The 27,940-nt window shown below is 42.3% G+C and overlaps 1 protein-coding gene across 1 annotated transcript in view; it reads left to right on the forward strand.

Annotated features, from left to right (window-relative positions):
• The window catches only part of FRRS1L (ferric chelate reductase 1 like), a 36,963-nt gene extending 19,760 nt beyond the window's left edge, over positions 1–17,203 (forward strand). The window contains exons 3-5 of the mRNA XM_055271564.2: positions 1,259–1,397; positions 5,671–5,917; positions 9,621–17,203. Coding sequence (XP_055127539.2) covers positions 1,259–1,397; positions 5,671–5,917; positions 9,621–9,793 — 559 coding nt within the window. The 3' untranslated portion in view covers positions 9,794–17,203. The remainder of the gene's footprint in view (positions 1–1,258; positions 1,398–5,670; positions 5,918–9,620) is intronic.
• Positions 17,204–27,940: the final 10,737 nt, after the last annotated feature.

The following is a 27,940-nucleotide window of genomic DNA, read 5'->3' on the forward strand; positions in this document are numbered from 1 at the left end:
CCTCTGTAAGAAAATTTAAATTTGTGTTTTCATTTCAGTGGTGCTGTCAAAAAAAACATGAATGTCTGCATAATCTCACTATCTGGATAATCACCTTATATTGTTGTATGTTTTAGTGTCTGAATTTGTAATTATATTAGCAGCAAGTAGCCCAACAGAACAAAGGCAAATTTTATAAATAAGGCCAAGCGCAGTGGCTTGACTGTAATCCCAGCACTTTGGGAGGCTGAGATGGGTGGATCACCTGAGGTCAGGAGTTCAAGATCAGCCTGGCCAACATGGTGAAACCCCGTCTCTACTAAAAATACGAAAATTAGCCAAGTGTGGTGACCCACGCCTGTAGTCCCAACTACTTGGGAGGTTGAGGCAGGAGAATTGCTTGAACCCAAGAGGTGGAGGTTGCAGTGAGCCAAGATCCTGCCATTGCACTCCAGCCTGGATGACAGAGAGAGACTCTGTCTCAAAAAAAAAGAAAAAAAAATTTATAAACAAATATTGCATTCATTCATGGTCCATGAGTACCAGATGGGGGTATTCATTTGGTGTATTGCATAAATGAGGGTTTTGCAGAAGTTCAAACAGATAAAAGTGAAGAGTTGAGCCATCATGCTATAGAGAGTAGTAAGAACATGCTCTCAACTCCAAAGACCCTGCACGATCTAATCAGATACCATATGCACATAAGCAGAAATTTACTTTCAGTAAAGCCCCATCATCTGTTGCATGAGTGCTGTGAATTTCAATGTTCCTGGTTTATTAGTTTAATTTATATTGAATTTGTAAATTTGTGTTAGTTTGATTATATGAAAATTTGTAAGTTAAAAAGAGTTGGTATACATTTAATTAACAGAAACAATTTAAATGGTTAACTTGGAGAATCTTTTTCCATTAAAAGGGATTCAAAAATAATTCAGTAGTAACTAACATGTAAAAGACTCTAATATTAATATAATGTAGAGAACACTGGCTGGGAGTTTAGAGACCCAGGTTCAAGTCCTGTTGCAACCGCTGACTTCACTATATAACCTCGGGCAAGCCCCTTCCCATCTCAGGACAGTAGTTCTTGTGTACAGAGTGGGGCAGATCATCTCCAAGTTTCCTCCTAAGAGAGTGAAACTGTGTTTTTAAGATTCCAGGTAGCAAAAATCCAATGTGTTTAAGAATATTGCTTAGCATCCCACCTGATACATGGTAGATGCTCTCTTAATGTCTTTTGTGTAAGTAGAAGTAGTAATGTCTCTTTCGATATATCTTCTAGATATGGCAAACCAGGCTGTAATGCAGAGACCTGTGACTATTTCCTCAGCTACCGGATGATAGGGGCTGATGTAGAATTTGAGCTGAGTGCAGACACAGATGGTTGGGTAGCAGTTGGATTCTCTTCAGACAAGAAAATGGTAAGATGCAAAACATGACAGAAGTTGATTTTTTCTCTTTAGTTGGCTGTGCTATTTTGATTTTAGAAGCAAGTTAATTGATCAAAGCAGTATAATGATCAAATTAGTTATGGCTCTCTGATTGCAAGTTAAAAAAAATTCAGGCTAGCGTAAATGAAAGGGTTGGCTATCAGAATTCAAGCTGTCTTGTAGCACCTCTATTCATCAGCTATTTCCAGATTAAGGCTGCAAGAAGAGGATGTTATAGGCCTTATATGGCTTGTAACAATGAGCATTTATTGCTTGCTCACATGTTCATGGATTGACTGGGGTGCAGCTCATTTTAGGTGGGGTTCAGCTGGACTTGACTCCGATCCATGAGTTGGATTCAGGTTTTCTCTGTGTTTTCACTAGTCATCCAAGGCGTATTTTTTTCATGGCAGAGGCAGAAGTGAAAGAACCACTTGTAAGAGGGAAAAACAACTTTTTTCCGTCTCTACTCATATTCTCCATATAGAAAGAACACTTATGTGACCAGATGTGTGGGGGTGTTCCCCCACACCCCAAGCATTTCTCCAGTGGACAGCTGGGTGTCCTCTAATTCAATTTGTTTCTGACACTACCTACCTGGAGATAGCATTAGATCCCATAGGTTAAGGGTTCAAAACCACAAGACTGCCCCCATTTCAGACACCAGTCACAAGCCCCAGGTTGTGACCTGTATTTCTGACCAACCAGCTATAAATCTGGGGTGCCACCACCCCGTTCTGTTCAGTTAATCTCCTGGAGTGGCTCACAGAACTCAGAGAAACACTTGACTCATTTATTTATTTTTTTGTTTGTTTGTTTGTTTATTGAGATAGAGTTTCGCTCTTGTTGCCCAGGCTGGAGTGCAATGGTGTGACCTTGGCTCATTGCAACGTGCACCTCCCAGGTTCAAGCGATTCTCCTGCCTCAGCCTCCCAAGTAGCTGGGATTACGGGTGCCTGCCACCATGCCCGGCTAATTTTTTGTATTTTTAGTAGAGACAAGGTTTCACCATGTTGGCCAGGCTGGTCTCAAACTCCTGACCTCAGGTGATCCACCCGTCTCAGCCTCTCAGAGTCCTGGGATTACAGGCATGAGCCACTGTACCCGGCCTACTTTACTCATTAATTATGAAGGCCATTTCGAAGGATACAGATGAACAGTTAGATGGAAGAGACACTTAGGGGAAGGCATGGGGAAGGGAGTGAAGAGCTTCAACGCCCTGTTAGATGTGCTACCCTTCAGGCACCTCCACCTGTTCAGCAATCCAGAAGCTCATCCGAACCCTGTCCTTTTGTTTTTTTTTTTTACTTTTTAGACAGAGCCTCGCTCTGTTGCCCAGGCTGGAATGCAGTGGCATGATCTCGGCTCACTGCAACCTTTGCCTCCTGGGTTCAAGTGATTTTTCTGCCTCGGGCTCCCAACATAGCTGGGATTACAGGCGTGCACCACCACACCCAGCTAATTTTTGTAATTTTAGTAGAGATGGGGTTTCGCATGTTGGCCAGGCTGGTTTCGAACTCCTGGCCTCAAGCAATCTGCCCACCTCAGCCTCCCAAAGTGCCGGGATTACAGGCACTTCCGTGCCTGGCCTCTTGTTGAATCTTTATGGAGGCTTCATTGTAAAAGGCATGATGGATTACATCAGGGAAGTTAAGAATTTGTTTCAACAATTTTGTCTTCCTCTGTACCCAGGGGCAAGAAAACTTCTGGACCTCAGACAGGACTGTGGCCCGGCACAGGCGGGGCCTCAGGCGCACAGGCAGCTGTCATCACTGGCCGCTGCTCTTCCCTGTACCTTGCTGCATTTTTCTCTCTTTCCTCTGGAGCCCCATTCTTTGCCACTTCACTGGGCCAGGCTTGTTCCCAAACTATCAGACTTTCTCAGTCCTCTGTGCTTTTGCCCTTGTTGCTGTTTCTGCCTAGAGCACCCCGCTCTTCTCTTCACCTGGCCTATTTTGAGGCTTGTGTAGGGCTACAGGGGAGAGAGGAGGGTGGCTCAGACCAAAGTTCTAGCAGTGACAGTGGTGAGAAGGACTCAGATTTTGTTTTGCAAGTAGCACTAACAGAGGCCAAGGCAGGTGGATCGCCTGAGGTCAGGAGTTCGAGACCAGCCTGGCCAACATAGTGAAACCCCGTCTCTGCTAAAAATACAAAAAATTAGCTGGGCGTGGTGGCAGGCGCCTGTAATCCCAGCTACTCGAGAGGCTGAGGCAGGAGAATCGCTTGAACCCAGGAGGCAGAGGTTGCAGTGAGCTGAGATCGTGCCATTGCACTCCAGCCTGGGCAACAAGAATGAAACTCCGTCTCAAAAAAAAGAAAAAGAAAATAGCACTAACTGGCTGGGCATGGTGGCTCACACCTGTAATCCCAGCACTTTGGGAGGCTGAGGCAGGTGGATCACCTGATGTCAGAAGTTTGAGACCTGTCTCTACTAAAAATACAAAAATTAGCTGGGCATGGTGGCAGGTGCCTGTAGTCCCAGCCACTCGGGAGGCTGAGGCAGGAGAATTGCTTGAACCTGGGAGGCGGAGGTTGCAGTGAGCCGAGATCGCACCACTGCACCCCAGCCTGAGCAACAGTGAGACTCTGTCGGGGAAAAAAAAAAAAAAAAAGGTGCATTATTGTGTGCGTGTTTGTGTGTTTTAATTAAACTTTACGTTTTACAGCAGTTTTAGGTTCACAGTGAAATGGAGCAGAAGGTACATATTTCCCATATACCCCCTGGGGAGCCTCTCCCATTATCAACATCCTGCACAGGGTGGTACATGCATTACAACTAATGAACTTGTGATGGAGTCTCACTGTATTGCCCAGGCTTGGAGTTCAGTGGCACTATTTCGGCTCACTGCAGCCTCTACCTCTCAGGTTCAAGTGACTCTCCTGCCTCAGCCTCCCAAGTAGCTGGGATTACAGGCACCTGCCACCACACCTAGCTAATTTTTGTATTTTAAGTAGAGATGAGGTTTCACCATGTTGGCCAGGCTGGTCTTGAACTCCTGACCTCAAGTGGTCTGCCTCAGCTTTCCACAGTGCTGGGATTATAGGCGTGAGCCATCACACCCGACCAAACTCTTTTAACTTTTTAAAACTTGTTTTGAAAAAAATGTAAACCTGTAGACAAGCAGGAAGGATAGTACAGGTTTAAGTGACCCTCCCACCTCAGGCTCCCAAGTAGCTGGGACTACAGCTACTTAGATAAACAAAATAATAACTTTTTTATTGTGGTAAAATGCACATAACAAAATTAACCATTTTATTTTTTGTTGTTGTGTATTTATTTTTTTATTTTTATTTTTTGAGACAGGGTCTCACCCTCTTGCCCAAGCTGCAGTGCAGTGGCACAAACAAGACTCACTGCAGCCTCCACCTCCCCAGCGATCCTCCTACCTCAGCCTCCTGAGTAGCTAGGACTACAGGCATGAGCCCCATGCCCAGCTCATTTTTTAAATTTTTGTAGAGATAGGGTCTCACTGTATTGCGTAGACTGGTCTCGAACTGCTGGGCTCAAATGATCCTCCTGTCTTGACTTCCCACAGTGTTGGGATTACAAGCACTAGTCACCACGCCTGGCCAGAATTGACCATTTTATTTTATTTTTTTTGAGACAGGGTCTCACTCTGTCATCCAGGCTGGAGTGCAGTGGCACCAAAATTTATGATTTTAAAGTGTCAGTTCAGTGGCATCAACTACATTCAGTGTTGTGTAACCATCAAGTTTAACACTGATATGATGGTATTATTAAATATATTGTTAGTTTTCATATGTTGCTACTTGTCCCAATACTGTCCTTAGGGAAATTTTGGGTTTATAGCCCAAATTTCTATGTAGGAACACCTAGAACTGCATTTTGTTGTCATGTATATTTTGAAATAGTTTCTTAGCCTTTTTTTTTTTTTCTTTTTTTGGTCTTTCATGACACTGACTCCTTGAAGATTATAGGCTAGCTTTTTTTTAAAATTTTTTTGTAGAATGACCTTCAGTTTGAGTTTGTTTGATTGTTTTCTCATGATTAGGTTGGTTTGTGTTTTGGGCAGGAATACCACATAGGTGGTAATGTCTTCTCCAAACATCAGTCAGGAGGCACTGAATGTCACTTGTTGTGATGGTAACTTCGGTCCCCTGGTTGAGACTTTTTAGTGGCACTTAAAAGAATTTTTTTGGTGGGATGTCAAATTGCAGAGGTGATGGAATGTATATTTCTAGTGATCAGTGTGCAAAAGATGAACCTTTGACTTTTTTTTTTCTTAATGATTTCTCGTGTTAGGGTGGTGATGATGTCATGGCCTGCGTCCATGATGACAATGGCAGGGTCCGCATACAGCACTTCTACAATGTAGGCCAGTGGGCAAAGGAGATTCAGAGAAACCCTGCCAGAGATGAAGAAGGAGTTTTTGAGAATAATCGCGTCACCTGCAGATTTAAACGCCCTGTGAATGTTCCCAGAGATGAAACAATTGTTGATCTGCATTTGAGTTGGTATTATCTGTTTGCTTGGGGTCCAGCCATTCAGGGTAAGCTTACATTTCAGCATCTGGATTAAACACCAGACACCACTATGCTTGTGTTCATTATTAATTGAAGTCACACTGTGTGCACAAGAGAGCGATAAGCAGTCTGGATCATTTAAAGGAAAAGGAGATGCGACTCCTATCTTCAGAAGGTTATAATGGACTTATTATACGGACAAACAAGTGAACAGTTACACACATGCAAAGCTACAGCAGTACAAGATAGTATGTCATGAGTGATGTGCTTAATGAAACAGATCATATATCTGCTGTATGTAGGGCTCTGTTCAATTCTCACAGCATTCTCATTTGCTCCTCACCATGTCCTTGAGAGGTATAGGTATTGTTGTCCTGGTTTTAGAGAGATTAAGAAACTTGCTCAAGGCTATACAACTAATTAGTAGAAGAATTAAAATTCAATCCTAAGTCTGTCTGACCCCAAAGCCCATGAATACTCTTAACTCCTGTGTTGTAAATATAAAAAGACTGAACAGGGGCTAGATGTGGTGGCTTATGCCTGTAATCCCAGCACTTTGGGAGGATAGTTTGAGCCCAGGAGTTCAAGACCAGCCTGGGCACTATAGTGAGACCCTGTCTCCATTAAAAAAAAAAAAGAAGAAGAAGAAAGAAATAATGAAAAGTACTGAACGGGAAGGGCTTCTGGAGACTTCTCCAGAGATTGACACCAAGCATCTCATTAGGGCCCACTCTGTGACTATTCTGTTAGTCACAAATATACCAAATTACCCCATAGTTTAACCCATTACTCCTTAAATATTTATGTGTATAGGAATTACCTGGCTATGTTGTTAAAGTGCAGTTTTCTCTAGGTCTTCTCCTCTTCGCTCCTCTCTACTTGTCTCCCCTCCCCTCCCCTCCTCTCCCAGGGTCTTGCTCTGTCACCCATGCTGGAGTGTAATGTAACAATCACAGCTCACTGCAGCCTCCACCTCCCAGGTTTAAGTGACCCTCCCACCTCAGGCTCCCAGGTAGCTGGGACTACAGGCATGCGCCACTATGCCTGGCTAATTTTTTTGTATTTTTAGTAGAGACGGGGTTTCGCCATATTACCCAGGCTGGTCTTGAACTCCTGGGCTCAAGCAATCCACCAGCTTTGGCCTCCCTAAGTGCTGGGATTACAGGTGTGAGCTACCATGCCTGGCAAGATTCTGCATTTCTAATAAGCTCCCTCGTCATGCTGGTTCATTGATGACCTCATTTTGGGTGGCAAGGCTCTGCAGCATTTCCCCAACAAAGACCCAAGGATATCATGAAACCTTTTACAGACTGCTAAAATCAAGTTACACTGAGTCTTGAGCATTCCTTCTGGTTGATTAGCCTAAGGGCCTGCTCAAGAATGGAAGTGAGTTTTGTTTGCAGTCCTTGCACTGAGAATTCAATCTGGCTCCTGGTAATTGCATGTTTCTTTACTGTGTGCTCATCAGCTATTTGCTGCCTAATCTGATCTGGTTGTTTTTTTCCTTCAATTCGTTTCCACCAGTCAGCCCAGGGATGACATAATCTACCTTTTATTTTACCTGTTGCCAATTGGGAAGACACTTGACTGTCTCCAGATTGGTGACACCTTTTCCATTTGCTAATTTCCCAGATTACCAACAGTGGCTGTGCGGTTATTATAACTTCAATTACTTTCGGTACCCTGGGAAATAAATTATATCTCAGCCTGGAGAAATGGAGTAATCTAAAATAGTGGGATTTGAAGTCTAAAAATTTGAGTTTGAGTATTGGTTCTGCCCCTTGGTAGCTGTATAATATTTAGCCTGTTATTTAATTTCTGAATTTCATTTCCTTATATCTAAAGTGGGGATAATAATACTTCCTATTCCATGGAATTATTTTAAGGATTAAGTGAAAACAACTATTTGAAATTGCTTTACCAATTGGAAAAAGCTGTATTTTCAGAAGGTCATCTTTTTACATATATGGAAGACTAGCCTAAAGTTCAAAGCCTTCTCCACATCTGGTCCTGCTTTACCTGATAAGCTCTCTCAAGACTTCTGTTCTTCTCACTAACTCTAAGCAAAACAGGCACATTCCTACCCTGTATACAGGCTTCTGCTTTTCTTGTTTCCTGAATGCCCTTCTATTTTTTTTACTTTTTTATTTTTTTTATTTTTGAAATGGAGTCTCGCTCTGTGGCCCAGGCTGGAGTGCAATGGCGCGATCTCGGCTCACTACAACCTCAGCCTCCCAGGTTCAAGCAATTCTCCTGCCTCAGCCTCCGGAGTAGCTGGGATTACAGTCGCCCACCACCACACCCAGATAACTTTTGTATTTTTAGTAGAGATGGTGTGTCACCATGTTTGCCAGGCTGGTCTCAAACTCCTGATCTCGTGATCCGCCCACCTCAGCCTCCCAAAGTGCCGGGATTACAGGCATGAGCCACCACACCCGGCCTCCTGAATGCCCTTTTAATGCCTTTTTATTTATTATATCCTACCTATTCTCCTAAGGTCTCTGTAAAGGGGAAAACTTTGAACTAAGGCTTGAAAGGGGTATGAGATTGGATTTCACTCAAGGAAGGCATGAATTGTAGGCACATAGTTAAGTTGAGCAGCCCTTGCAGGTGACCAGTGAGCTGAGGTTAGGTAGGAGAGGTGACTGGGATCTATTGAGAGAAAAGTCTGCTCTGTTACCCAGTCTGGAGTGCAGTGAAACAATTACAGCTCACTGCAGCCTCCACCTCCCAGGTTTAAGTGATCCTCCCACCTCAGCCTCCAAAGTATCTGAAACTACAGGCATACAAACCTGAGAAGTTTGATTTTTGCTAACTGGGGCCAGCACGGACACTAAGCAGGGACCTGCCATGTCAAGTTTGGCAGGGCTTCCCCAGCAGATAGTACCTTAAAAACCCTCACTCTGAGCCCTATTCCTAAGGAGACCTTTGCACTGAATACATATGCCTTAGTCTCCCTAACCCAAGTTTCAAATGGATTATTCAGGAGGTCAGACACTTTTAATCAACTGAAGATTATTAAATATATTTTACACACAGTCTGTACTTCTTTCCACTTGTAACAAAATTAAAAGAAAGTTTCCCATCCAAAGACTTGTTTGGTACTTTAATCATCCCACTTTCTGTACCATTCTACCCTAATCTGCCAGACACACACACACACACATACCACACTCCCTCTGGCATGGCCTGGGCAGGCTAAGTGTCCCACAGACAGTAGAAGAAGGCTTCCATCTGTAAGGGAGACGTTAGTAGTGTTGTCAGGAGTTGTTGATGATCCGTATATATACAAGATAGATTTGAGGGAAAAAAGTTAGTAGTCTCTGCTGTTTGAAATAAAAATATAGTTTGCCCATTTGGGTATTAATAAGATAAAACTCATCAGAGCCGTTTAAAGGAGGCAATCATACAATAATCATACAATATTGTATAAGTAGTAGTTTTAAAATTGAGATGCCAGGAAACAGACCAACAGCATTGTTCTGATAGGGGGAGTGCAGATTAATGAGAACTAGTCTTTTCGGAAAAATTTAACTAATTTCTATGTTCTTCATTATATGTACAATGATAGAGAATTCTGATAACTCAAATACCTGAATCTAGATCTTTGTAACCACTGCTTATGTATTCAACACTAAATAGACTTTTGATTTTTCCGTTGTTTGCCTATACCATTATAAATCTGTTCTTTTTTCAATTGCCCCCTGCCCTTCTCTTTTTTTCTTAAAGGCTCTATCACTCGACATGATATAGACTCACCGCCGGCTTCAGAGCGTGTTGTCAGTATTTACAAGTATGAAGACATTTTTATGCCATCAGCTGCCTATCAAACCTTCTCATCTCCATTTTGTTTGCTTCTGATTGTTGCTCTGACCTTCTACCTATTGATGGGAACCCCCTAACCACAGCTGCAGGCCCAACAGATTACATGGATTTGGAAGTCTTTAGTATAAATATATTTTTTAAAGAATATCCAGTATAATTTTAGCTTCAATTATTTAAGAAAAAAAACCTCATATAATTTCAGCTTTTTGGAAGAAAGAACAAGCTTCTTTTGTAGTCAAAGAAGATTGTTTAATAATGACCCTATACTTTTGGAATGTACTTACACCTTTTCTAAGCACTTTCAAATATGTTTTCTTATTTAACTTCACAATATCTCTGAGTTGGATTGATGAAAATTATGATTGCCATCTTCCTGAATGGGATTTGAGACCCAAAAAGACTGCCTTTTTATGATCCACATACCATATAAATTTGGCTAGAAATGACAAATAGAAAGGCAGAGAAAGAACTAGGTATAGAAATCATGTCTCAAAACAGTCTTTACTATGAGTGCTATAGCACAGAGGGTTATTTTGAATATTACTAGGGAGAACTTTACTGAATGTCATAAGTTCACAGTCAGCCTTTTGGGTGGCTCACGCCTGTAATCCCAGCACTTTGGGAGGCCAAGGCGGGCGGATCTTGAGGTCAGGAGATCGAGACCATCCTGGCTAACACAGTGAAACCCCGTCTCTACTAAAAATACAAAAAAATTAGCCGGGCGTGGTGGCGGGTGCCTGTAGTCCCAGCTATTCGGGAGGCTGAGGCAGGAGAATGGCGTGAACCCAGGAGGCGGAGCTTGCAGTGAGCAGACATCAAGCCACTGCACTCCAGCCTGGGCGACAGAGCCAGACTCCGTCTCCAAAAAAAAAAAAAAAACTTTCAAATTTCTGTAAAGCAAAAGTGCTTTTGGATATTTACACAGCCAGTGGGGAGATTGGAGGAAAATACAATGATATGAAAATAGTTCATATTTATTTGAAATTTTGGCCAAGTGTGGTGGCTCACGCCTGTGATCCCAGCATTTAGGACGCCAAGACGGGCAGATCACCTGAGGTCAGGTGTTGGAGACCAGCCTGGCCAATATGGTGAAACCCCGTCTCTATTAAAAAGTATAAAAATGAGCCAAGTGTGGTGGTGCACACCTGTAATCCCAGCTATCCGGGAGGCTGAGGCAGGAGAATTGCTGGAACCCAGGAGGTGGAGGTTGCAGTGAGCCGAGATTGTGCCACTGCACTCCAGCCTAGGTGACAGAGCCAGACTCTGTCTCAAAAATAACTAACTAAATAAATAAATAATATTTATTTGAAATTTCTTTTCAGTTATAGAGTAGCTATGGGAAAACATTTTTACTGCTATTTGGAAAGGTTAGAGACCAAACTGTGAGCATTCCTGAAGATGTAAAGTTGTGTTAATGATATTAAAAAAAAAAAAAAAAAGGAATTCTTAGCAGTTAGAATTTGAACTTTTCTACCACTGAATTTTATAAAACTAAGGCATTCATCTGTGGTTACAGTGAATTCTCTTGTCAGAGCCAGCATACATTAAGTATGATTAAAAATGTATTTTTTTTTTTGAGATGAATTTTCCCTCTTGTCGCCCAGGCTGGAGTACAATGGCGTGATCTCAGCTTCACTGCAACGTCCGCCTCCCAGGTTCAAGTGGTTCTCCTGCCTCAGCCTCCTGAGTAGCTGGGATTACAGGCATGTGCCACTATGCCTGGCTAATTTTTTTTGTATTTTTAGTAGAGATGGAGTTTCACCATTTTAGTCAGCTGGTCTCGAACTCCTGACCTCAGGTAATCCACCTGCCTTGGCCTCCCAAAGTGCTAGGATTACAGGTGTGAGCCACCGTGCCTGGCCTAAAAATATATCAGACAAAACATCTTAGTAAAAATTTAGGGCATTTTAATAATAAGGCAACAGTTTCTGAGACTGTAGAGATTTTGAGTAGAATTTTTTTTATGAGGTGGCTTTTTTTAAAAAAATTGAAAATGGGAAAATGACCCATAAAGTGAATTCACCTAGAATATCCATATAAAATGTTCAGACTTGTGGCTGAGCACGGTGGCTCACACCTGTAATCCCAGCACTTTGGGAGGCCGAGGCAGGCGGATCACCTGAGGTCGGGAGTTCTAGACCAGCCTGGCCAACATGGCAAAACCTTGTCTCTACTAAAAATTCAAAAATTAGCCGGGTGTGGTGGCGCATGCCTGTAATCCCAGCTACTTGGGAGGCTGAGGCACGAGAATCACTTGAACCTGGGAGACAGAGCTTGCAGGGAGCCAAGATTGTGCCACTTGCACTCCAGCCTGGATGACAGAGGGAGACCCTGTCTCAAAAAAATAAGTAAAATAAAATGTTCAGGCTTATAAACTGGACAGGTAGTCAGCATAATTCATAATAATGCCTTGACATTAGGAGCCCCAAAGGACTCCTTTGTTCTTTGTTCCAAATGTCTGTGCTAACAGCTCATTTTGAGGAGAGAAGTCTGCAGGTATAGTTAGTGCTGCTGAGACATTTCCACTGTGGCATTCTAGAGTTCTCCGGGTTGCCCTTGTTGCTTTAAAGCTGATTCCAACTTCATGGGCTTTATGATTGAACAACACTGGTGATTGTGATTTCTAATACCACCCTCCAGATTCATGTCACAGGTGAAAGTCTGCCTGTGGGGAGAGCTTTCATATTCTCCTGGAGTTGAACCAAAATAAGGAAAACATCAACAAACACAGTTACCAAAAGCTTCCGAGGAGGGATGGAGGAGAAATGCTGTTCATTGCAGATGGGGAGAAATTAAATGACATCAAGTGCATAATGGAACTGGGTAGGATTCAGACTCATGTTCCCTGGTTCAAGTCCTTGACTCCACTCTGGGCATGGCTAAGTCTGGCCTGTGTCTCATCTTCTCAGCTCTAGTGGCTGTTTAGTAGTGAAGATACTGATATGCAGGCAGCCATGTTGTAAATAAGAAGCAAATATTTTTATATTTCTCTCTCTTATGTGTATAATATTTGAGCTATAAACAGGTTAAAACAAAAGAGAGACTTCAGCTTAGTAGCAGGCAGGGAAGGAAGAAGTGAATGCAGCTTCCTTCCGCTTACATTTCTAATCAAGCTAATTATTTCACTAGTGATTTCTCATTTGATTACCGATTTTGCTTATTTATGCTTAGAACTTTCAATGACTTCTCAGTGCCATTAAGGTAAAATGCAAGCCATTTCTGTGACCTGCAATATCATCTTTTGCCACTCCTCCTCACTTGCTATGTCTTAGCAAGACTGAGAGGCTCTCAGTTCTTCAGACCTGCTCTATCTCACCTCTCATTTTGTTCATATTCTCCACCTCTTATGCTTGGTGAACTTCTATTCAACTATCAGGTCACAACTTAAATATTTTTTCCTCCAAATCTCTGGACTACATAGGTCCAAGCCCCTATCAAATGCTCCCATAGCACATTGGGCTTCCTCATCAACATGCTCATTATACTTTTCTAGAATTGCTGGCTTGTCCTCCTTATTATCTCCCTAATGCAGAGACCATTACTCATCATTGTAGCAGACATTTATCCATAGCAGGTACTCAGCAAACATTTGTGGAATGAATGTATGTGTGAAACTGTACTTCTATGGCAAGTTTGTTTGGTTCAGAGGGCTTACATTTCATGTATATTAGGAGACTGGCCAACATTTTTATATTCTTCCTCCTGTGCTCAAACCATAAATAATTATGTTAGCAAACACTGAACTTTGTCTTTTGAAACATAAATGGAAACATCCTTAGTAACAGTGCTAACAATAATCATTTTTCAGATATAAGAATTTACACCAGTGATACAGAATGGCCTTTGACCGTTATCTCAGAGAACTACCAATCGATAGACATGCTGAAGTGATAACTCCATAGACTTCAGTTTCATTCATCCCTACTTAATATAAGAGAATCAACTTCTATTTTATGTCTATATTCCCATTTTCTAATATACTACTTGTCACAGAAGAGATGCCCAACCAGTGTTTTTCGTAAAGTACCTGAATAGTTTAATAATAATGCTAGTGAAATATTTAGTGCTGTTCTAAGCACTTTACATGAATTAACTCATTTAATCCTCACTGCAACCATAGGAAGTAGATTCTATTATTTATCCAATTTTACAGATGAAAAAACTGAGGCTGGTCACTTGACATAAATTACCAGTGCTGGCCAGGACTTTAGAGACCATTTAATCCAATGCTCTTATTTTACAGAGGTGCAGCTGAAGCCTAAGGAGGTGATATGATTTCCTACACATTCATGCACCTTCATGCACATTTTTATTAAATGGAACCCACTATCCACACTCCAATTAGCTAGGTGCCTTTCTTCCCCCATTTAGTAATTTACAATTAATCGGAGGACTTTTTATAGTTATATTTAGAGGAAAGGAGCATGTTTTACTCTATATCAACTTTCTTCTCTGCTTAAAAGCATTTTGATTCTTTATTTTACCAGTCGTTTTAGTTCTTTCAATATGTTTAATACACAGATCAAACAAGACTTAAATACATTTTTAACAATTTAACAATTTAAAAGCTAATTGCCTAAAACCTAGGTCTTCTAACTTGGAGCCCAGTGCTTTTTTAATTGCTCCACTGAGTCAGAAGGTGAATATATAAACATGATTTCAGATAAAATGCAGAAGCTGTATTTAATTAAGTTGGCTTTTGTCATTAAAGAAATCAGAAAGTTTGGACAACTCAGGAATGAATTTCCATCCTAGATGGTATTTATTTACTACTATTTCTGGAATTAAGTTTACTGTCTATATTCAGGATTTTGCGCATAAGAGACGTGACCACTGAGGTTGTGTGTCATTCTTAGCTCTAGTCCAGGGGTCAGCAAACTTTCTCTGTTAAGGGTCAGATAGTAATTTTTTGGCTTTTCTGTCTCTGTTTGGCTCTGCTATAAACAATACATAAATGAATGAGCATGGCTATGTTCCAATAAAACTTAATTGACACTGAACTTTGAATTTCAAATACTTTTCAAATGTCACAAATGTTTTCCTTTTGATTTTTTTCGGAAAGCCATTAAAAAAATCCAAAGACCATTCTTAGCTTGCAGGCTGCACAAAAACAGGAAGCAGGCTGGGTTTGCTTATGGACTGTGGCTTTCCCACCCTTATTCTTAGATAGGGACACACCAATATATCATGATTAGTTGTAAAGGATACTGCCAGTAACATATTATTACTGGTTAGTTGTAAGAATATCAAAGTTAGTGAATAATTTGTTTTTAAAATAAATTATTGTTGATTTATAAATGCACAGGGCATTCTCATGCTCTTGCATTCTAATATATTTTCTGGAATTGATGCAAAAGTGGTGGCAGTAAATTACAGAGCTGGCTAAGCAGTAGTTTTGTCTTAAGTGTGGTGATCATGGACAACGATTACTGCTGAACTGCTCTTCATGGTAAGGATTTCAGTGTTTCAGAGTAATTCATTAACCTAGAGATGTTTTAAAAAGTTGTATCGGCCGGGCGCGGTGGCTCAAGCCTGTAATCCCAGCACTTTGGGAGGTGGAAGTGGGCAGATCACGAGATCAGGAGATAGAGACCATCCTGGCTAACACGGTGAAACCCCATGTCTACTAAAAATACAAAAAAAATTAGCCGGGCGTGGTGGCAGGCGCCTGTAGTCCCAGCTACTCAGGAGGCTGAGGCAGGAGAATGGCGTGAACCCAGGAGGCGGAGCTTGCAATAAGCCGAGATTGCGCCACTGCACTCCAGCCTGGGTAACAGAGCAAGACTCCGCCTAAAAAATAAATAAATAAAAAAAATAAAAAGTTGTATCAAAATCTGCTGCACCATGGGAGTGTTTTACACATGTGATGTGGCATCTACCTTATGTACCATAATGGAAAAATGTTTGAGAACCACTGCACTAGGCCAAAGGCTGGGATGTGTGTACTTTGCTGTCGTGTATAACTGTACATCCTTGTTCTCTAAACAGAATTGGTTATGTCTAGTGAACAGTTAGGTGGTTCTCTGTGTGTTTATATACACAGATGATCCCCGAATTTGGATGGTTCAACTTAAGAGTTTTCAAACTTACGATGATATGAAAGTGATATACATTTGATACACTCCTACAACTTACAATGGGGTTATGTCCCATAATTGTTTTGACTTATGATATTTTCAACTTACGATTGATGGTTTTACTGAGACATAACCCTCTTGTAACTTGAGGAGCATCTGTATATTTGTACATACATGATGGTGTGTGTTTATACACAAATGCCTGTATATACACACCATGAGCATTTGAAGGTCTTTGTCAAGGTTGTTTCTGTTTCTGATCTCTTGCCTACTTTAAAACCCAAGAGATAGAACATTATGTGTATTACAGGCAAAACTATGCTTGAGTTTATAGCAATGTAGTTTGTAGAAAGCATTCCTGGATCTTTTACTAAGCCTTGCCTCCTCCATTCAACATTATATGAATTGTTAAGAACATATAAAGTACCACTGTTGAATGTGACTTTTCTATACTGTTAGTTAAGAAACCAAGACTAGTGTTAGCTGAGTAACTGGCATGTTGATGCAACCTATACAGGTTTTGTATTTAATTAGGTTCCTTATTCAGTTATTCAAGTATCCAGTTATTTAGTTTCAAGTTAGATTTCTTTGTTTTTATATTTAATAAAAGACTTGCATATAAGTTCCTCTTCATGAAAATAGTGGCTAGGCTAGTGTGATTTTAAGTATCTCTGGCAACTCAAAGTGTAACGGATTCATCAAGCTATTTGGGATTTTTAACATAAAATACACTGCTGCTTGATTAATGTGTTCAGTTTTCCCCTGGATATTTGCTATTAGACTGATAGCCATTCAGTTGGATTCTTCTGGAGAGTAATTGATTCTCTAAGGTAATGGGGTGCTGCAGTGGGTGTAGCATTCACCCAGGTCACTAGAATCCTACCTGTTTCATCACATAGAAGGCCCTGGCCATGGGGAAGAGTGAATGCAGCTTCTCCGGATGCCTTATTCCCACAGACATGCTGATATGCTGGAACAATCTGGCTCCAGGAGTATTAATATACTTTTTTGAGACTGTCTACAAAATATTATTTTGTAAAAACTATGCCTTTACATAGACATTGATAGGTTATATTTGTTTTATAACAATTGTGTACCTAATGTTCGATTGTGATTAATTTTGAGATTTATGTATATTTATAAGCCTATCTTATGTAAATTTTTACTCTAAGATGTGTGGCACATTACTAATAAAAGACATGGATTTCTATTTATGTAAAGTAATTGTAGCAATATTCCTAGATGCTACCTAAATGATTGTTCTGTCCATTTGCCATCACAAATACTTTTATCTTTGGATGATTATGTTAGTCAGAATATATCAATTAGATTTAAACTTTAAAATAAGAATTACAACATAGTTTGAAATTCTTCCTGTTGATGTAATTAAAGTTAGTTTATAATTCCGTATTGCTTTGCTCTGGTGCATTTTTCTTTTCTGTTTCTGGTTTTAAATCTTTCATCAGTAAAGTCACTCTCATTTCTTCCTGAATCTATAGACCTTGGAGAAGACGATAGCCTGTCTTGTCTGACAAAGAGGAAAATCATGTTGCTGTCATCAGGTAAAAATTCCCGTAGAGAAACAATTTGTAAAATACTCTTACATTTATAGCTTTGGTTTAATACTTTATTAGGTAGTGAATGGAGGCCTATAATCCCATTTCAAGTGTATCAGTTGGTTAATTGCACATGGCCAGCTCTAAGAATTTCAATAATCAGCCTTATTGGCAACTAAACCATATAATATGTTGAGAATAATTAGAGTTCAGTTGTAGAGCATAATGAATCATCAGGGAGGTCGTTGAGCTGCCAGTACTACAGGGGCTAGCTTGAGAAGATCAAGGAATGGCATGTTAAGAAAGAATCAGGCATTACCACATTCTGCATTCAAAGCTCTAATTTTCACCAAAAAACAAAAAAAATTCAAATATTTTGTCCTTTGTTTAGTATTCTGCTTGTTCCATGTAGTATTTATTTTGCAGTATCCTGAGTGGATAGCTCGGCTATCAAACCTGATCCTGGCTAATGTTTGACTTGGAGATTTCTTAGGGCTCAGTCACAGGTACAAGGATCAGATGATCAGATGATAAGCTATAAGAAGAGACAGAGGAACTGCAATGGACATGAGAGTCACCTGCGTCCAGGAGGTTAAGAAGCTTTAACCATTCATTCAATCAATCAATATTTATTTATTTATTTTTTTTTTAGGCAGGGTCTTTCTCTGTCACCCAGGCCAGAGCGCAGTGGCACGATCAGAGCTTACTGCAGCCTCGACCTCCTGGGCTCAAGCGATCCTCCCACCTCAGCCTCCCAAATTGCTGGGATTACAGGTGTGAGCCACTACGCTCAGCCAATAAATATTTATCGAAGACTCTTATGTGCTGGTCTTTGTGCTAGACATTACACAGAGAGGACTCTAGGAAGAACAGTTCTTGATTTCTGCCTCCACCCTGGGGATCACCCTGGGGGCCCGTTTGGAGAGTCAGACAAACACACACCATGACAGTACCTTCTGGTGAATGCAGTGGTAAGGAAAAGCTCAGGTCTGATGCTAAACCTGAATGGAGGTCCTCACCCAGCCTGGGGCAACTAGGAAAGCAGGTGGCAATACTGAAGTGAACCTTCAGGAAGGGGTGCTATGGACTGAACATTTGTTCCTCCCAAATTCATATGTTGAAACCCTAATCCCCAATGTGGTGGTATTTGGAGATGGAGCTTTTGGTAGGTAATTGGGCCGTGAGGGTAGAGCCCTCATGAATAGGATTAGTGTCCATATAAGAAGAGACAGGAGACAATTTGCTTCTTTTCTCCACTCCCCACCTTGTGAGTACACAATGAGAAACTGGCCATCTTTGAACGAGGAAGAGGGCCCTCACCAGAACCCAACAATGCTGGTACCTGCTCTCAGGCTTCCCAGCCTCCAGAACCATGAGAAAGAAATTTTTTGTTGCTGAAACCTGTCCGTCTGTGGTAATTTGTGACAGAAGCCTAAATTGATTAAGACAAAGGGGTAGAAATATGTTAGGCAAAGGGTGTATAGGGGCATCACCAAGAAAGGCGAGAACAACCCAACAGCCTCAGACGAAAGACCAGCAGGATGTATTCTGGAACCATTGTCATCTGACAAGGCTTATCTTAGTTTTCTATTGCTCCTGAAAACAGTTTCCACAAACATAGTGGTTTAAAACTACAGAAACACATTTTCTTACAGTTCTGGAGGCCAGAAATCTGAACTGAATCTTACACAGCTAAATTTAAGGTATTGGTGGCGGGGCCCAGTGGCTCACACCTGTAATCCCAACACTTTGGGAGGCCGAGGTTGGTGGATCAGTTGAGGTCAGGAGTTCGAGACCAGCCTGGCCAACATGGCAAAATCCCATCTCTGCTAAAAATACAAAAAATTAGCTGGGCGTGGTGGCAGGCACCTGTAATCCCAGCTACTCGAGAGGCTGAGGCAGGAGAATCGCTTGAACCCGGGAGGCAGAGGTTGCAGTGAGCTGAGATCGTGCCACTGCACTCCAGTCTAGGTGACAGAGTGAGACTCCATCTCAAAATAAATAAATAAATAAAAATAAATGTAAGGTATTGACAGGGCCAGTTCCTTCTGGAGGCTCCAGGGAATAGAATTCATTCCTTATGTCTTTTAGGTTCTGGTAGCTGACCAAATTCTTCAGGCTGTGGCCTAATCACTCCAGTCTCTGTCTCTCTGGTCAGATGACCTTCTTTTCTTCTGTAGTCTAATCTCCCTCTGATAAAGATACTTGTGATTATATTTAGGGCCCACTGAAATAACCCAGGATAATTTCCTTATCTCAAGATCCTTAATTATACCTGCAAGGTGCCTTTGCAATGTAGGGTAACGCTTCATAGGTTCCAGGAATTAAGGCTTGGTTACCTTTGGGGGTCATTATTCCTAGCATCACAAGGCCGGGGGATGAAGGATGAAGTGAGGATGGGGAGAGGTGAGACAGGGTGAGCAGGGTCCTGTTCACAGAGGACCTTGCAAATCACGGTAAAGAACTTTGACACCTTCCCACAGGGGATAAGGAGGCTTGGGGAGAGACTAGCTTGTGTTTTAGAAAGATCATGCTGGCTTCCATGTTGATTGGAGTGGAGCAAGAGGATGAGCTTAAAGACTAGTTAGAGGCTGCAGTGACATCAGTGTGGTGCAGAGTGTACAAACGTGTAGCACTTAGAATTCAAAACCAGCAGGACTTAATCTACACATAAAGACGGTTTCTTTACACATAAAGAAAAATTAGTCTGGCCCAGCATGGTGGCTCATGCCTGTAATCCTAGCACTTTGGGAGGCCAATGCTGGAGGATTGCTTGAGCCCAGGAGTTTGAGATCAGCCTGGGCAACATGGCAAAACCCCATCTCTACCAAAAATACAAAAATCAGCCAGTCTCATAATTAGCTCTCAAAATAATAAATAAATAAATAAACAATCATTTTTTGTTTAAAAGAAAGATTAGTCTAGGCAATTTTTTTTTCAAGATAGAATCTTGCTCTGTTGTCCAGGCTGGAGTGCAATGGCATGATCTTGGCTCACTGCAATCTCCACCTCCTGGGTTCAAGCAATTCTCCCGCCTCAGCCTCCTGAGTAGCTGGGATTACAGGCACGTGCCACCAGGCCCAGCTAATTTTTTGTATTTTTAGTACAGATAGGGTTTCACCATGTTGGCTGGGCTGGTCTCGAACTCCTTACCTCAAGTGATCTGCCCGCCTCAGCCTCCCAAGTGCTGGGATTACAGGCATAAGCCACTGTGCCTGGCCTAGTCTAGGCAATTTGAAATGCATCCACCATCTCCTGTTTTTCAGTTTTGCTCAGGTTTGCAGCAGAAGGCTGGTTGTTTATTCCACTGGGTGTCCTCAGCCTTAGCGTGAGTATATTGTAGGGAATAGAGCTAAGGAAGCAATGGGCTAAGAATTCCAAATCCTGAGTCCTAAGGCTTAAACTTCAACTATTCCAGGTAAAGCTTGGGCCATTCCTGTGAAGAGGGGGAACCACCAGTGATCGACACTCAAGGCCAGCCACTTTCTAGAGAGGGAATTCTGGCTTTCAGTGCATAATTGCTCATCACAAAGTCCCGCTTGCAATGCCCATCCTTCACACCAATCTTCTTCCCACCTTAGGAAGGGAAGGAGGTGTCTTGTTGCAGACTTTTAAAAAATTATATATCTCTACACTTCATTTTATTCATCTGGTCCTTTCCCGGGCACGTCAGTTTCATCAAGGTTGGTTGAATTGATTTGATAAGCTTTTCACTGAAACATTTCACTAACTGGTAAATCGTTCACATGGCACAACATTGTATGGGAGGTTAGCTGCAGCTGGATGGCACAGCACAAAAGGACAGGAAAGGCTACCCTTGACTCAGTGAACTAGCAGGACCTGCACTGTGAGTAGGGGCCACATGTCTAGCTATGGGAGTGGGAGGGATGAGGGGGAAGTAGGTAGGGAGTCAGGCAAGGCCTGATGGTATCAGACTTGCTTGCACCATTTATCCTTCAGCCACTGAGATTTTAAAAAAATCTTGGCCTGTAATTCTAACACTTTTGGAGGCCAAGGCACGCAGATCGCTTGAGCTCAGGAACTTGAGACTAACCTGGGCAACATAGCCAAAACCTGTCTCTACCAAAAATACAAAAAAAAATTAGCTGAACGTGGTGGCATGTGCCTGTGGTTCCAGCTACTAGGGAGGCTGGGGTGGGAGGACTGCTTGAGCCTGGGAGGCGGAGGTTGCAGTGAGCCGAGATCGCGCCACTGCACTCCAGCCTGGGTGACAGAGAGACACTCTGTCTCAAAAAAAAAAAAAAAAAAAAAGAGAGAGAGAAAGAATTCAGTGATAGTTCAGTGATAGATTAATAATGTTTGCGATGGACTTGGCAAAAAGTAGTAATTCACATGCCATGCAATTGCCAGCCTTGGTTTACAGTAATTGTAATAAAAGACCTTGTTATAACTATTCCAGTAGTCACTGTTTGAATTTCTATTGTAAAGTAACCATCATAGCTGGGTTCAGTTCATGGCAGCTAAGTGCTGTGTATAAAGGGGCCCAAGGGAAGGTAAGTAATGACTACTCTGTGGCCAAATACCATATTATTTAAATAAACTAGTTCTAGTCCTCACGACAGCTCTGCAATGTAGATTTCTTATCTCTCTTGTACAAATGAGGAAACATGCTCAGTAAGTTAATTTATCCAAGGGTATACAGCAAGAAAGCAGTAGAGCTAGGATTATAATCCAAATCTGTCTGCCTTAAAAGCTTGAGTTCTTTCCAGCACATCTTGCAGCCTCTACAATAATATGGTGTCTACTCACTTTTTTAAATTATTTAAAAAAACTGTGCAAAGTACTGGAGCAAATGCAAAGAAGCTTATTGATGACTTTTGACCTAATGGGGAATTCAGATATTTGTGAAAATGATTACAGTATAATGTGTTTGGTACTTGAGAAGAGGTAGCTGTAAGTGCTACACAGTAAAGGTAGCTGCTAAGTTTCCCTGGATCAGGAAAATTCCACAAAGGAGATGATTTTGAGCTGAGGCTTGAAAGATGAATGGGAATTATCCAGATAGGCAAGAGGGAAGAGCTGGGGCTCATTCATCTAGGGCATTATGTACCATGCAAAAGCTTCCATTCTTTTTGCAGTGGGGAAGCACCAGCAATTCACTTTTAGCAAAAGAGTGACATGACTGTCTATTTTAGAAATATAATCCTTGTAGTGAGAGGGACAAGACTGGGAGCAAAGACACCTATTAGGAGGCACCACAAAAGTGGTGAAGGTGCAGACTGGAGAGTTATGTATCTGGAAGGCTGGTCCTATGAATATAGAAAAGATGTCCAACGTATAGTTGTTGGTCTAAGGAGCTCAATGTGCTCTTGGCAGTTGTTGTACAACTGCACGGGATGCCAAATGTAAATAGTGCCCCCAAATGTGAATTGTATCCCTGGAATTGTGCAAAGTGGTGGCCCTGGACCATGGAGAGATACCACAATGTCCTGGGTAGAGCCTTGCTCTGTCGCCCAGGCTGGAGTGCAGTGGAGCGATCTTAGCTCACTGCAACCTCTATCTCTCAGGATCAAGCGATTCTCCTGCCTCAGCTTCCCGAGTAGCTGGGATTACAGGCGCCCACCACCATGCCTGGCTAATTTTTGTATTTTTAGTAGAGATGGGGCTTCGCCATGTTGGCCAGGCTGGTCTTGAACTCCTGACGTCAGGTGATCCGCCTGCCTTGGCCTCCCAAAGTGCTGGGATTACAGGTGTGAGCCACCGCGCCTGGCCTCTGGGTGTTTAATATATGTTATTCTCCAATTTAATCTTTACTGCCACCTTATGAACAAGGATCATGCACCATTTATAAATGAGGAAAATGAGCTCAGAGATGCTATGTAACTTGTCCAGGATTATACAGATAATAAGTGGCAGATTTGGAATCTGAATGCATGTCACCCTGATTTCATTTTCACATGATCACTTCTTCTGCATTGTACATACTACCTTATACACAACGCACATACCACATTGTAAGCACTGGACTTTGTACAAAGCAGATACTCAGCACACCTTAGTAAATGTTTGTGGAGACACTTGGAGAGCTCTAAAACAGACACAATGCTGGAGAATCTTCTCCCTGCCTGTGTTTGTAATATCTCTGGTGGATGTTATCTTGATATCTTGGGAGTATCAGTTGTTTAAGAGATACCCCTTATCTTTTCTAGGACCAAACTTAGAGTTACCCCGAGAGTCACTGTCAGATTCTCACATGTCAGAGACACGGTGCTGTTGCTTTATACATACTTTCTTATTTCACCTTCACAGCAACCATTTTTATAAATCAGGAAGCTTTCTGTTTCAAGTAATAGAAACCTAACTAAAACTGGCTTAAAATATTACAAAATTCATTCATTCATGCAACTGGAAAGCAAGAGGCAGTGTGGTCTCCAGGGTCAGCTTGATCCACTACTCTGAATGTCTTTCACTTCTACTGTATCCTGCGTGCCGATGGAGGCTGTTTGTCCCTGAGGTTGTTGGAGTGAGTTGTCATGTTAAGGCCAACAGAGAGAACCCAAGTAGCCTTGTATTTTGGAGGAGACACCTAAAATCATATGACCTTTGACCTAGAGATTTGAGTGGACAATGGGCTTCTTTCTCAAATTCAGTTTTTAGGTCCTATGTCCCAGTATTTTAATTTTTCTCTGCTCTCAACCACATGGATGCTCAGTAGAAACATCCCCAGCTTTCAATATCATTTCTCGCAGGAAGCAGACAGGCTTTTTTTGAAAGGACGCCACTCATTCATTCTCTTGCTCAGCAAACACTGACCTCCTACTCAGTACGTCCTATGCTGTGCCAGGTGCTGGGCCCACGGAAATGAAGAAAACTCAGTCCCTACTCTCAAGGAGCTCTGTAGGGAGACAGACACAGAAACCACTAACTTTGACCGCAGTGTGGTGAGGACAATCACAGGAGGGGTGAGTGAACCCCTGTGTGAACCCAGCCTTGTGCTAGGCCACGTAAAGACTAGTCTAGTTAGATTCTAGTGCTTCAGCCTTCATTTCTGTTAGAGTTCCATTGACTAGAAATGCTGACACCTGTCGGTCCTATGGCTTTGGCCATTAGAACAATCTTGAAATGTTCAGCAGTTTTCACTTTCACTGAGACTTGGAAGCAAAGCACCATGACAGGGCATTTTTGTGATTTGCTGAGTTGTTGCTAAACTGTGGCCCAACACAATTTAGGCAGCATTAACACCCCATGTCCTGTCCCATTTCGGCTTGCATCCGCTGATAAATGCTTCTGTTGTGTAACATGGGAGCTCTCATTTTGTAACTAGAGGAAGAGAGTCTTTGGTTGGAGCAGGACAGAGAGGAGGGTTCAGTCTTTGTTCCCTCACTGACCCATTGGATGGGTTTTGAACCCATGTGGTTAGACGACTGAAGTCCAGACATGGAAGGAACTATTCATGAGAGGAGTTATAAACACTGGGCACTGGCTGGGCACCGTGGCTCATGCCTGTAATCCCAGTACTTTGGGAGGCTGGGGTAGGTGGATCGTTTGAGGTCAGGAGTTCAAGACCAGCCTGGTCAACATGGTGAAACCCCATCTCTACTAAAAACACAAAAAATTAGCCGGGTGTGGTCGTGCGTGCCTGTAATCCCAGCACTTTGTGAGGCTGGGATAGGTGGATCACTTGAGGTCAGGAGTTCAAGACTAGCCTGGTCAACATGGTGAAACCCCGTCTCTACTAAAAACACAAAAAATTAGCCGGGTGTGGTCGTGTGTGCCTGTAATCCCAGCTACTCGGGAGGCTGAGGCTGGAGAATCGCTTGAACACAGGAGGCAGAGGTTGCAGTGAGCTGAGATTGCATCACTGCGCTCCAGCCTGGGTGACATAGCAAGACTCCATCTCAAAAAAAAACAAAAAACAAAAAACTAAAAACTAAAACATTGGCACACTGACCTGCTTTAGGGCTTGGGTGACAAAATATTTGTCAAGTGAGGGAGAAAGACTTCTTCCCCTTATCAGGATTAAACCCAGCTCTGTTTTGGTACCTTGCGGGTTAGAAGTTTGAGAGTATCCAGGATTTGGGGATAATGATAGAGTCACTGGAAATCTTCCGATGGGCACTAGACTCAGTGAGCTATGTGGGCAGCAGGGTGGTTGGTAGCAGCTGACTCATGTCTCTGGGTATATGTGAGGCACCCCTTTTGGGACCCCCCATAGAAATCACCAAGGACTTTTTAGGAAGGAGGTTGAGGCCTTTGCTATTATGTAGATGGGAGCTTAAGTCAGTGTAACATGGACTGAAGGCAAATGTGACCATACTTTGTAACCGTAATCCCAGAAAGCCTGAACAAATAAGGAAGCAAAGTAAAATGTAGGAGTCAAAGTGTAACTGAGTACCCTCATTTTTTCTGAGACAGAGTTTATTTCTTCTTTCTTTCTCTCTTCTTTTCTCATTCCCCCAGTTTCTCACTTCCTACTTAGCCCTTTAAAAAGGCGAATGTAGGCCAGGTGCGGTGGCTCACGCCTGTAATCCCAGCACTTTGGGAGGCTGAGGTGGGTGGATCACCTGAGGTCAGGATTTCGAGACCAGCCTGTTCAACATGGTGGAACCCCCGTAAAAAAAAAATTAGCCTGCCATGGTGGCGGGTACCTGTAATTCCAGCTATTTGGGAGGCTGAGGCAGGAGAATCTCTTGAAGCCAGGAAATGGAGTTGCAGTGAGCCAAGATCGCACCATTGCACTCCAGCCTGGGTGACAAGAGCGAGGCTCTGTCTCATAAATAAATAAATAATTTAATAAAGGTAAATATAGCCTTTTACCTTGTCTTCACCCGACAGTCCCTACAGGGCAAGTTCATCTAATTATGTGCTTAGGAGCTCCAGAAAGGAACTCCTACCCACCAGGAGGATGCCTCAAGATTTAATATCCAATTTCTACAAAACTCCCTCCCACTGGGAGACTGTCTTGAGAAATATGAAACTCTCTTCCATCTGGGGGGTTTTTGGCTTAGTCCTGCCAACGAAGGTGCCAGCAGTCACCAAATTGACCGCCCAGTAGGTAAGGCATGTAGACCCCTCCCCCGACAACTGCTTGCTTCCTTGGCTTTAAAAGTACCTGCTTTCTGCTCCACAATTGAAACAGTACCCTTAGGGAGGAAACCTGTACTTCTTCCCCTAAGCTAGCTTTGGAATACATCACTTTCTTTATACCAGACCTTGCTCCTGTTAATTGGAATCTGCAAGTGGTGAGCGACTAAACCTGCGTTTTGGTTATAAAACTCCAAAGGCCATCTGAAATACTGAGACCTAAAACTTACAATTGAGATGGTTAGGGAATTACTTTTTCCTTTACTTCCTTTACTAAATCCCTTTGTCTCCAAATCTATCAAGCAATAGTTTCTTTGTCTGCAAACTGTGGATTATGATACCTGTGTTGTCTGCTTTAGAAGGGAAACAAAAATTATGTTGAAATTAATAGGAATAATTATTGAAACAGGAAAGGGACAACTTGCAGGGTTTGAAGCAATCACATGTTGAGTCCTCAGTCAAGGCTTTCTTATTTTTTTTTTTTAAATCAAAATGTTGAATGGGGTATGTTATGGGTAGCAGGCTTGGATCCCAGCACTTTTCCAATAGGAGAACAGAAGCACCTTGTACCGCCCCCGAGCTTCCCTTTCCCCCACACAATAACCCAGAAGCAAGAGCTGTTATTATTATCATCGCCATGTGACTGAGAAAAACTTGAGATTGGGGGCTTAACTGACATGACATCAAGTCTCAGAAAGAAAGTGGCAGTCTGGCCGGGCGCGGTGGCTCACGCTTGTAATCCCAGCACTTTGGGAGGCCGAGGCGGGCGGATCACAAGGTCAGGAGATCAAGACCACGGTGAAACCCCGTCTCTACTAAAAAATACAAAAAATTAGCCGGGCGTGGTGGCGGGCGCCTGTAGTCCCAGCTACTCGGAGAGGCTGAGGCAGGAGAATGGCGTGAACCCGGGACGCGGAGCTTGCAGTGAGCCGAGATTGCGCCACTGCACTCCTGCCTGGGCAAAAGAGCAAGACTCCGTCTCAAAAAAAAAAAAAAAAAAAAAAAAGAAAGAAAGTGGCAGTTTGAGACTTTGATCTAGGACTCTTTTAAGAGTTTAGATTGCGTCCACAGCGAAACCTGCACAAACAGTCGTCAACAGCGGCTGCAAATTACAGGCTTATGAGGAACGTTTGAAAAATGCCAACAGTTCTTTCCTCAGGCCAAATACTATGGTAGATAAAAGTATAGCCTTTGAAGCTAGAATCCCTGAGTTTGAATCTTGCCTGTGCCACTTGGTAGCTGTGTGACTCTGGCTACGTACTTAACGGCTGTCTCAGTTTTTCTGTTTGTAAAATGAGGATAATAACACCTTCTTTGTAGGGTTGTTCTAAGGATTAAATGAGTTAACAGGAGTGAGACACTTAGAATAGGGCCTGTTATATGGTAATCTCTATTTAAAATCCTGTCAGATACACCAAAGCAAACACTTTAAAAGTATCTGTTAAATAAATCAGTAAAACAGAATCGGGGCATTGGTTCTTTAAAAGTACTCCCCCACGGTATTCTAGTATGCAGCTTGGGTTTTAATATCTGAATGTGGCGCCTA

This window comes from Symphalangus syndactylus, chromosome 3 (assembly GCF_028878055.3).
Source record: "Symphalangus syndactylus isolate Jambi chromosome 3, NHGRI_mSymSyn1-v2.1_pri, whole genome shotgun sequence".
NCBI classification, from domain to species: Eukaryota; Metazoa; Chordata; class Mammalia; order Primates; family Hylobatidae; genus Symphalangus; species Symphalangus syndactylus.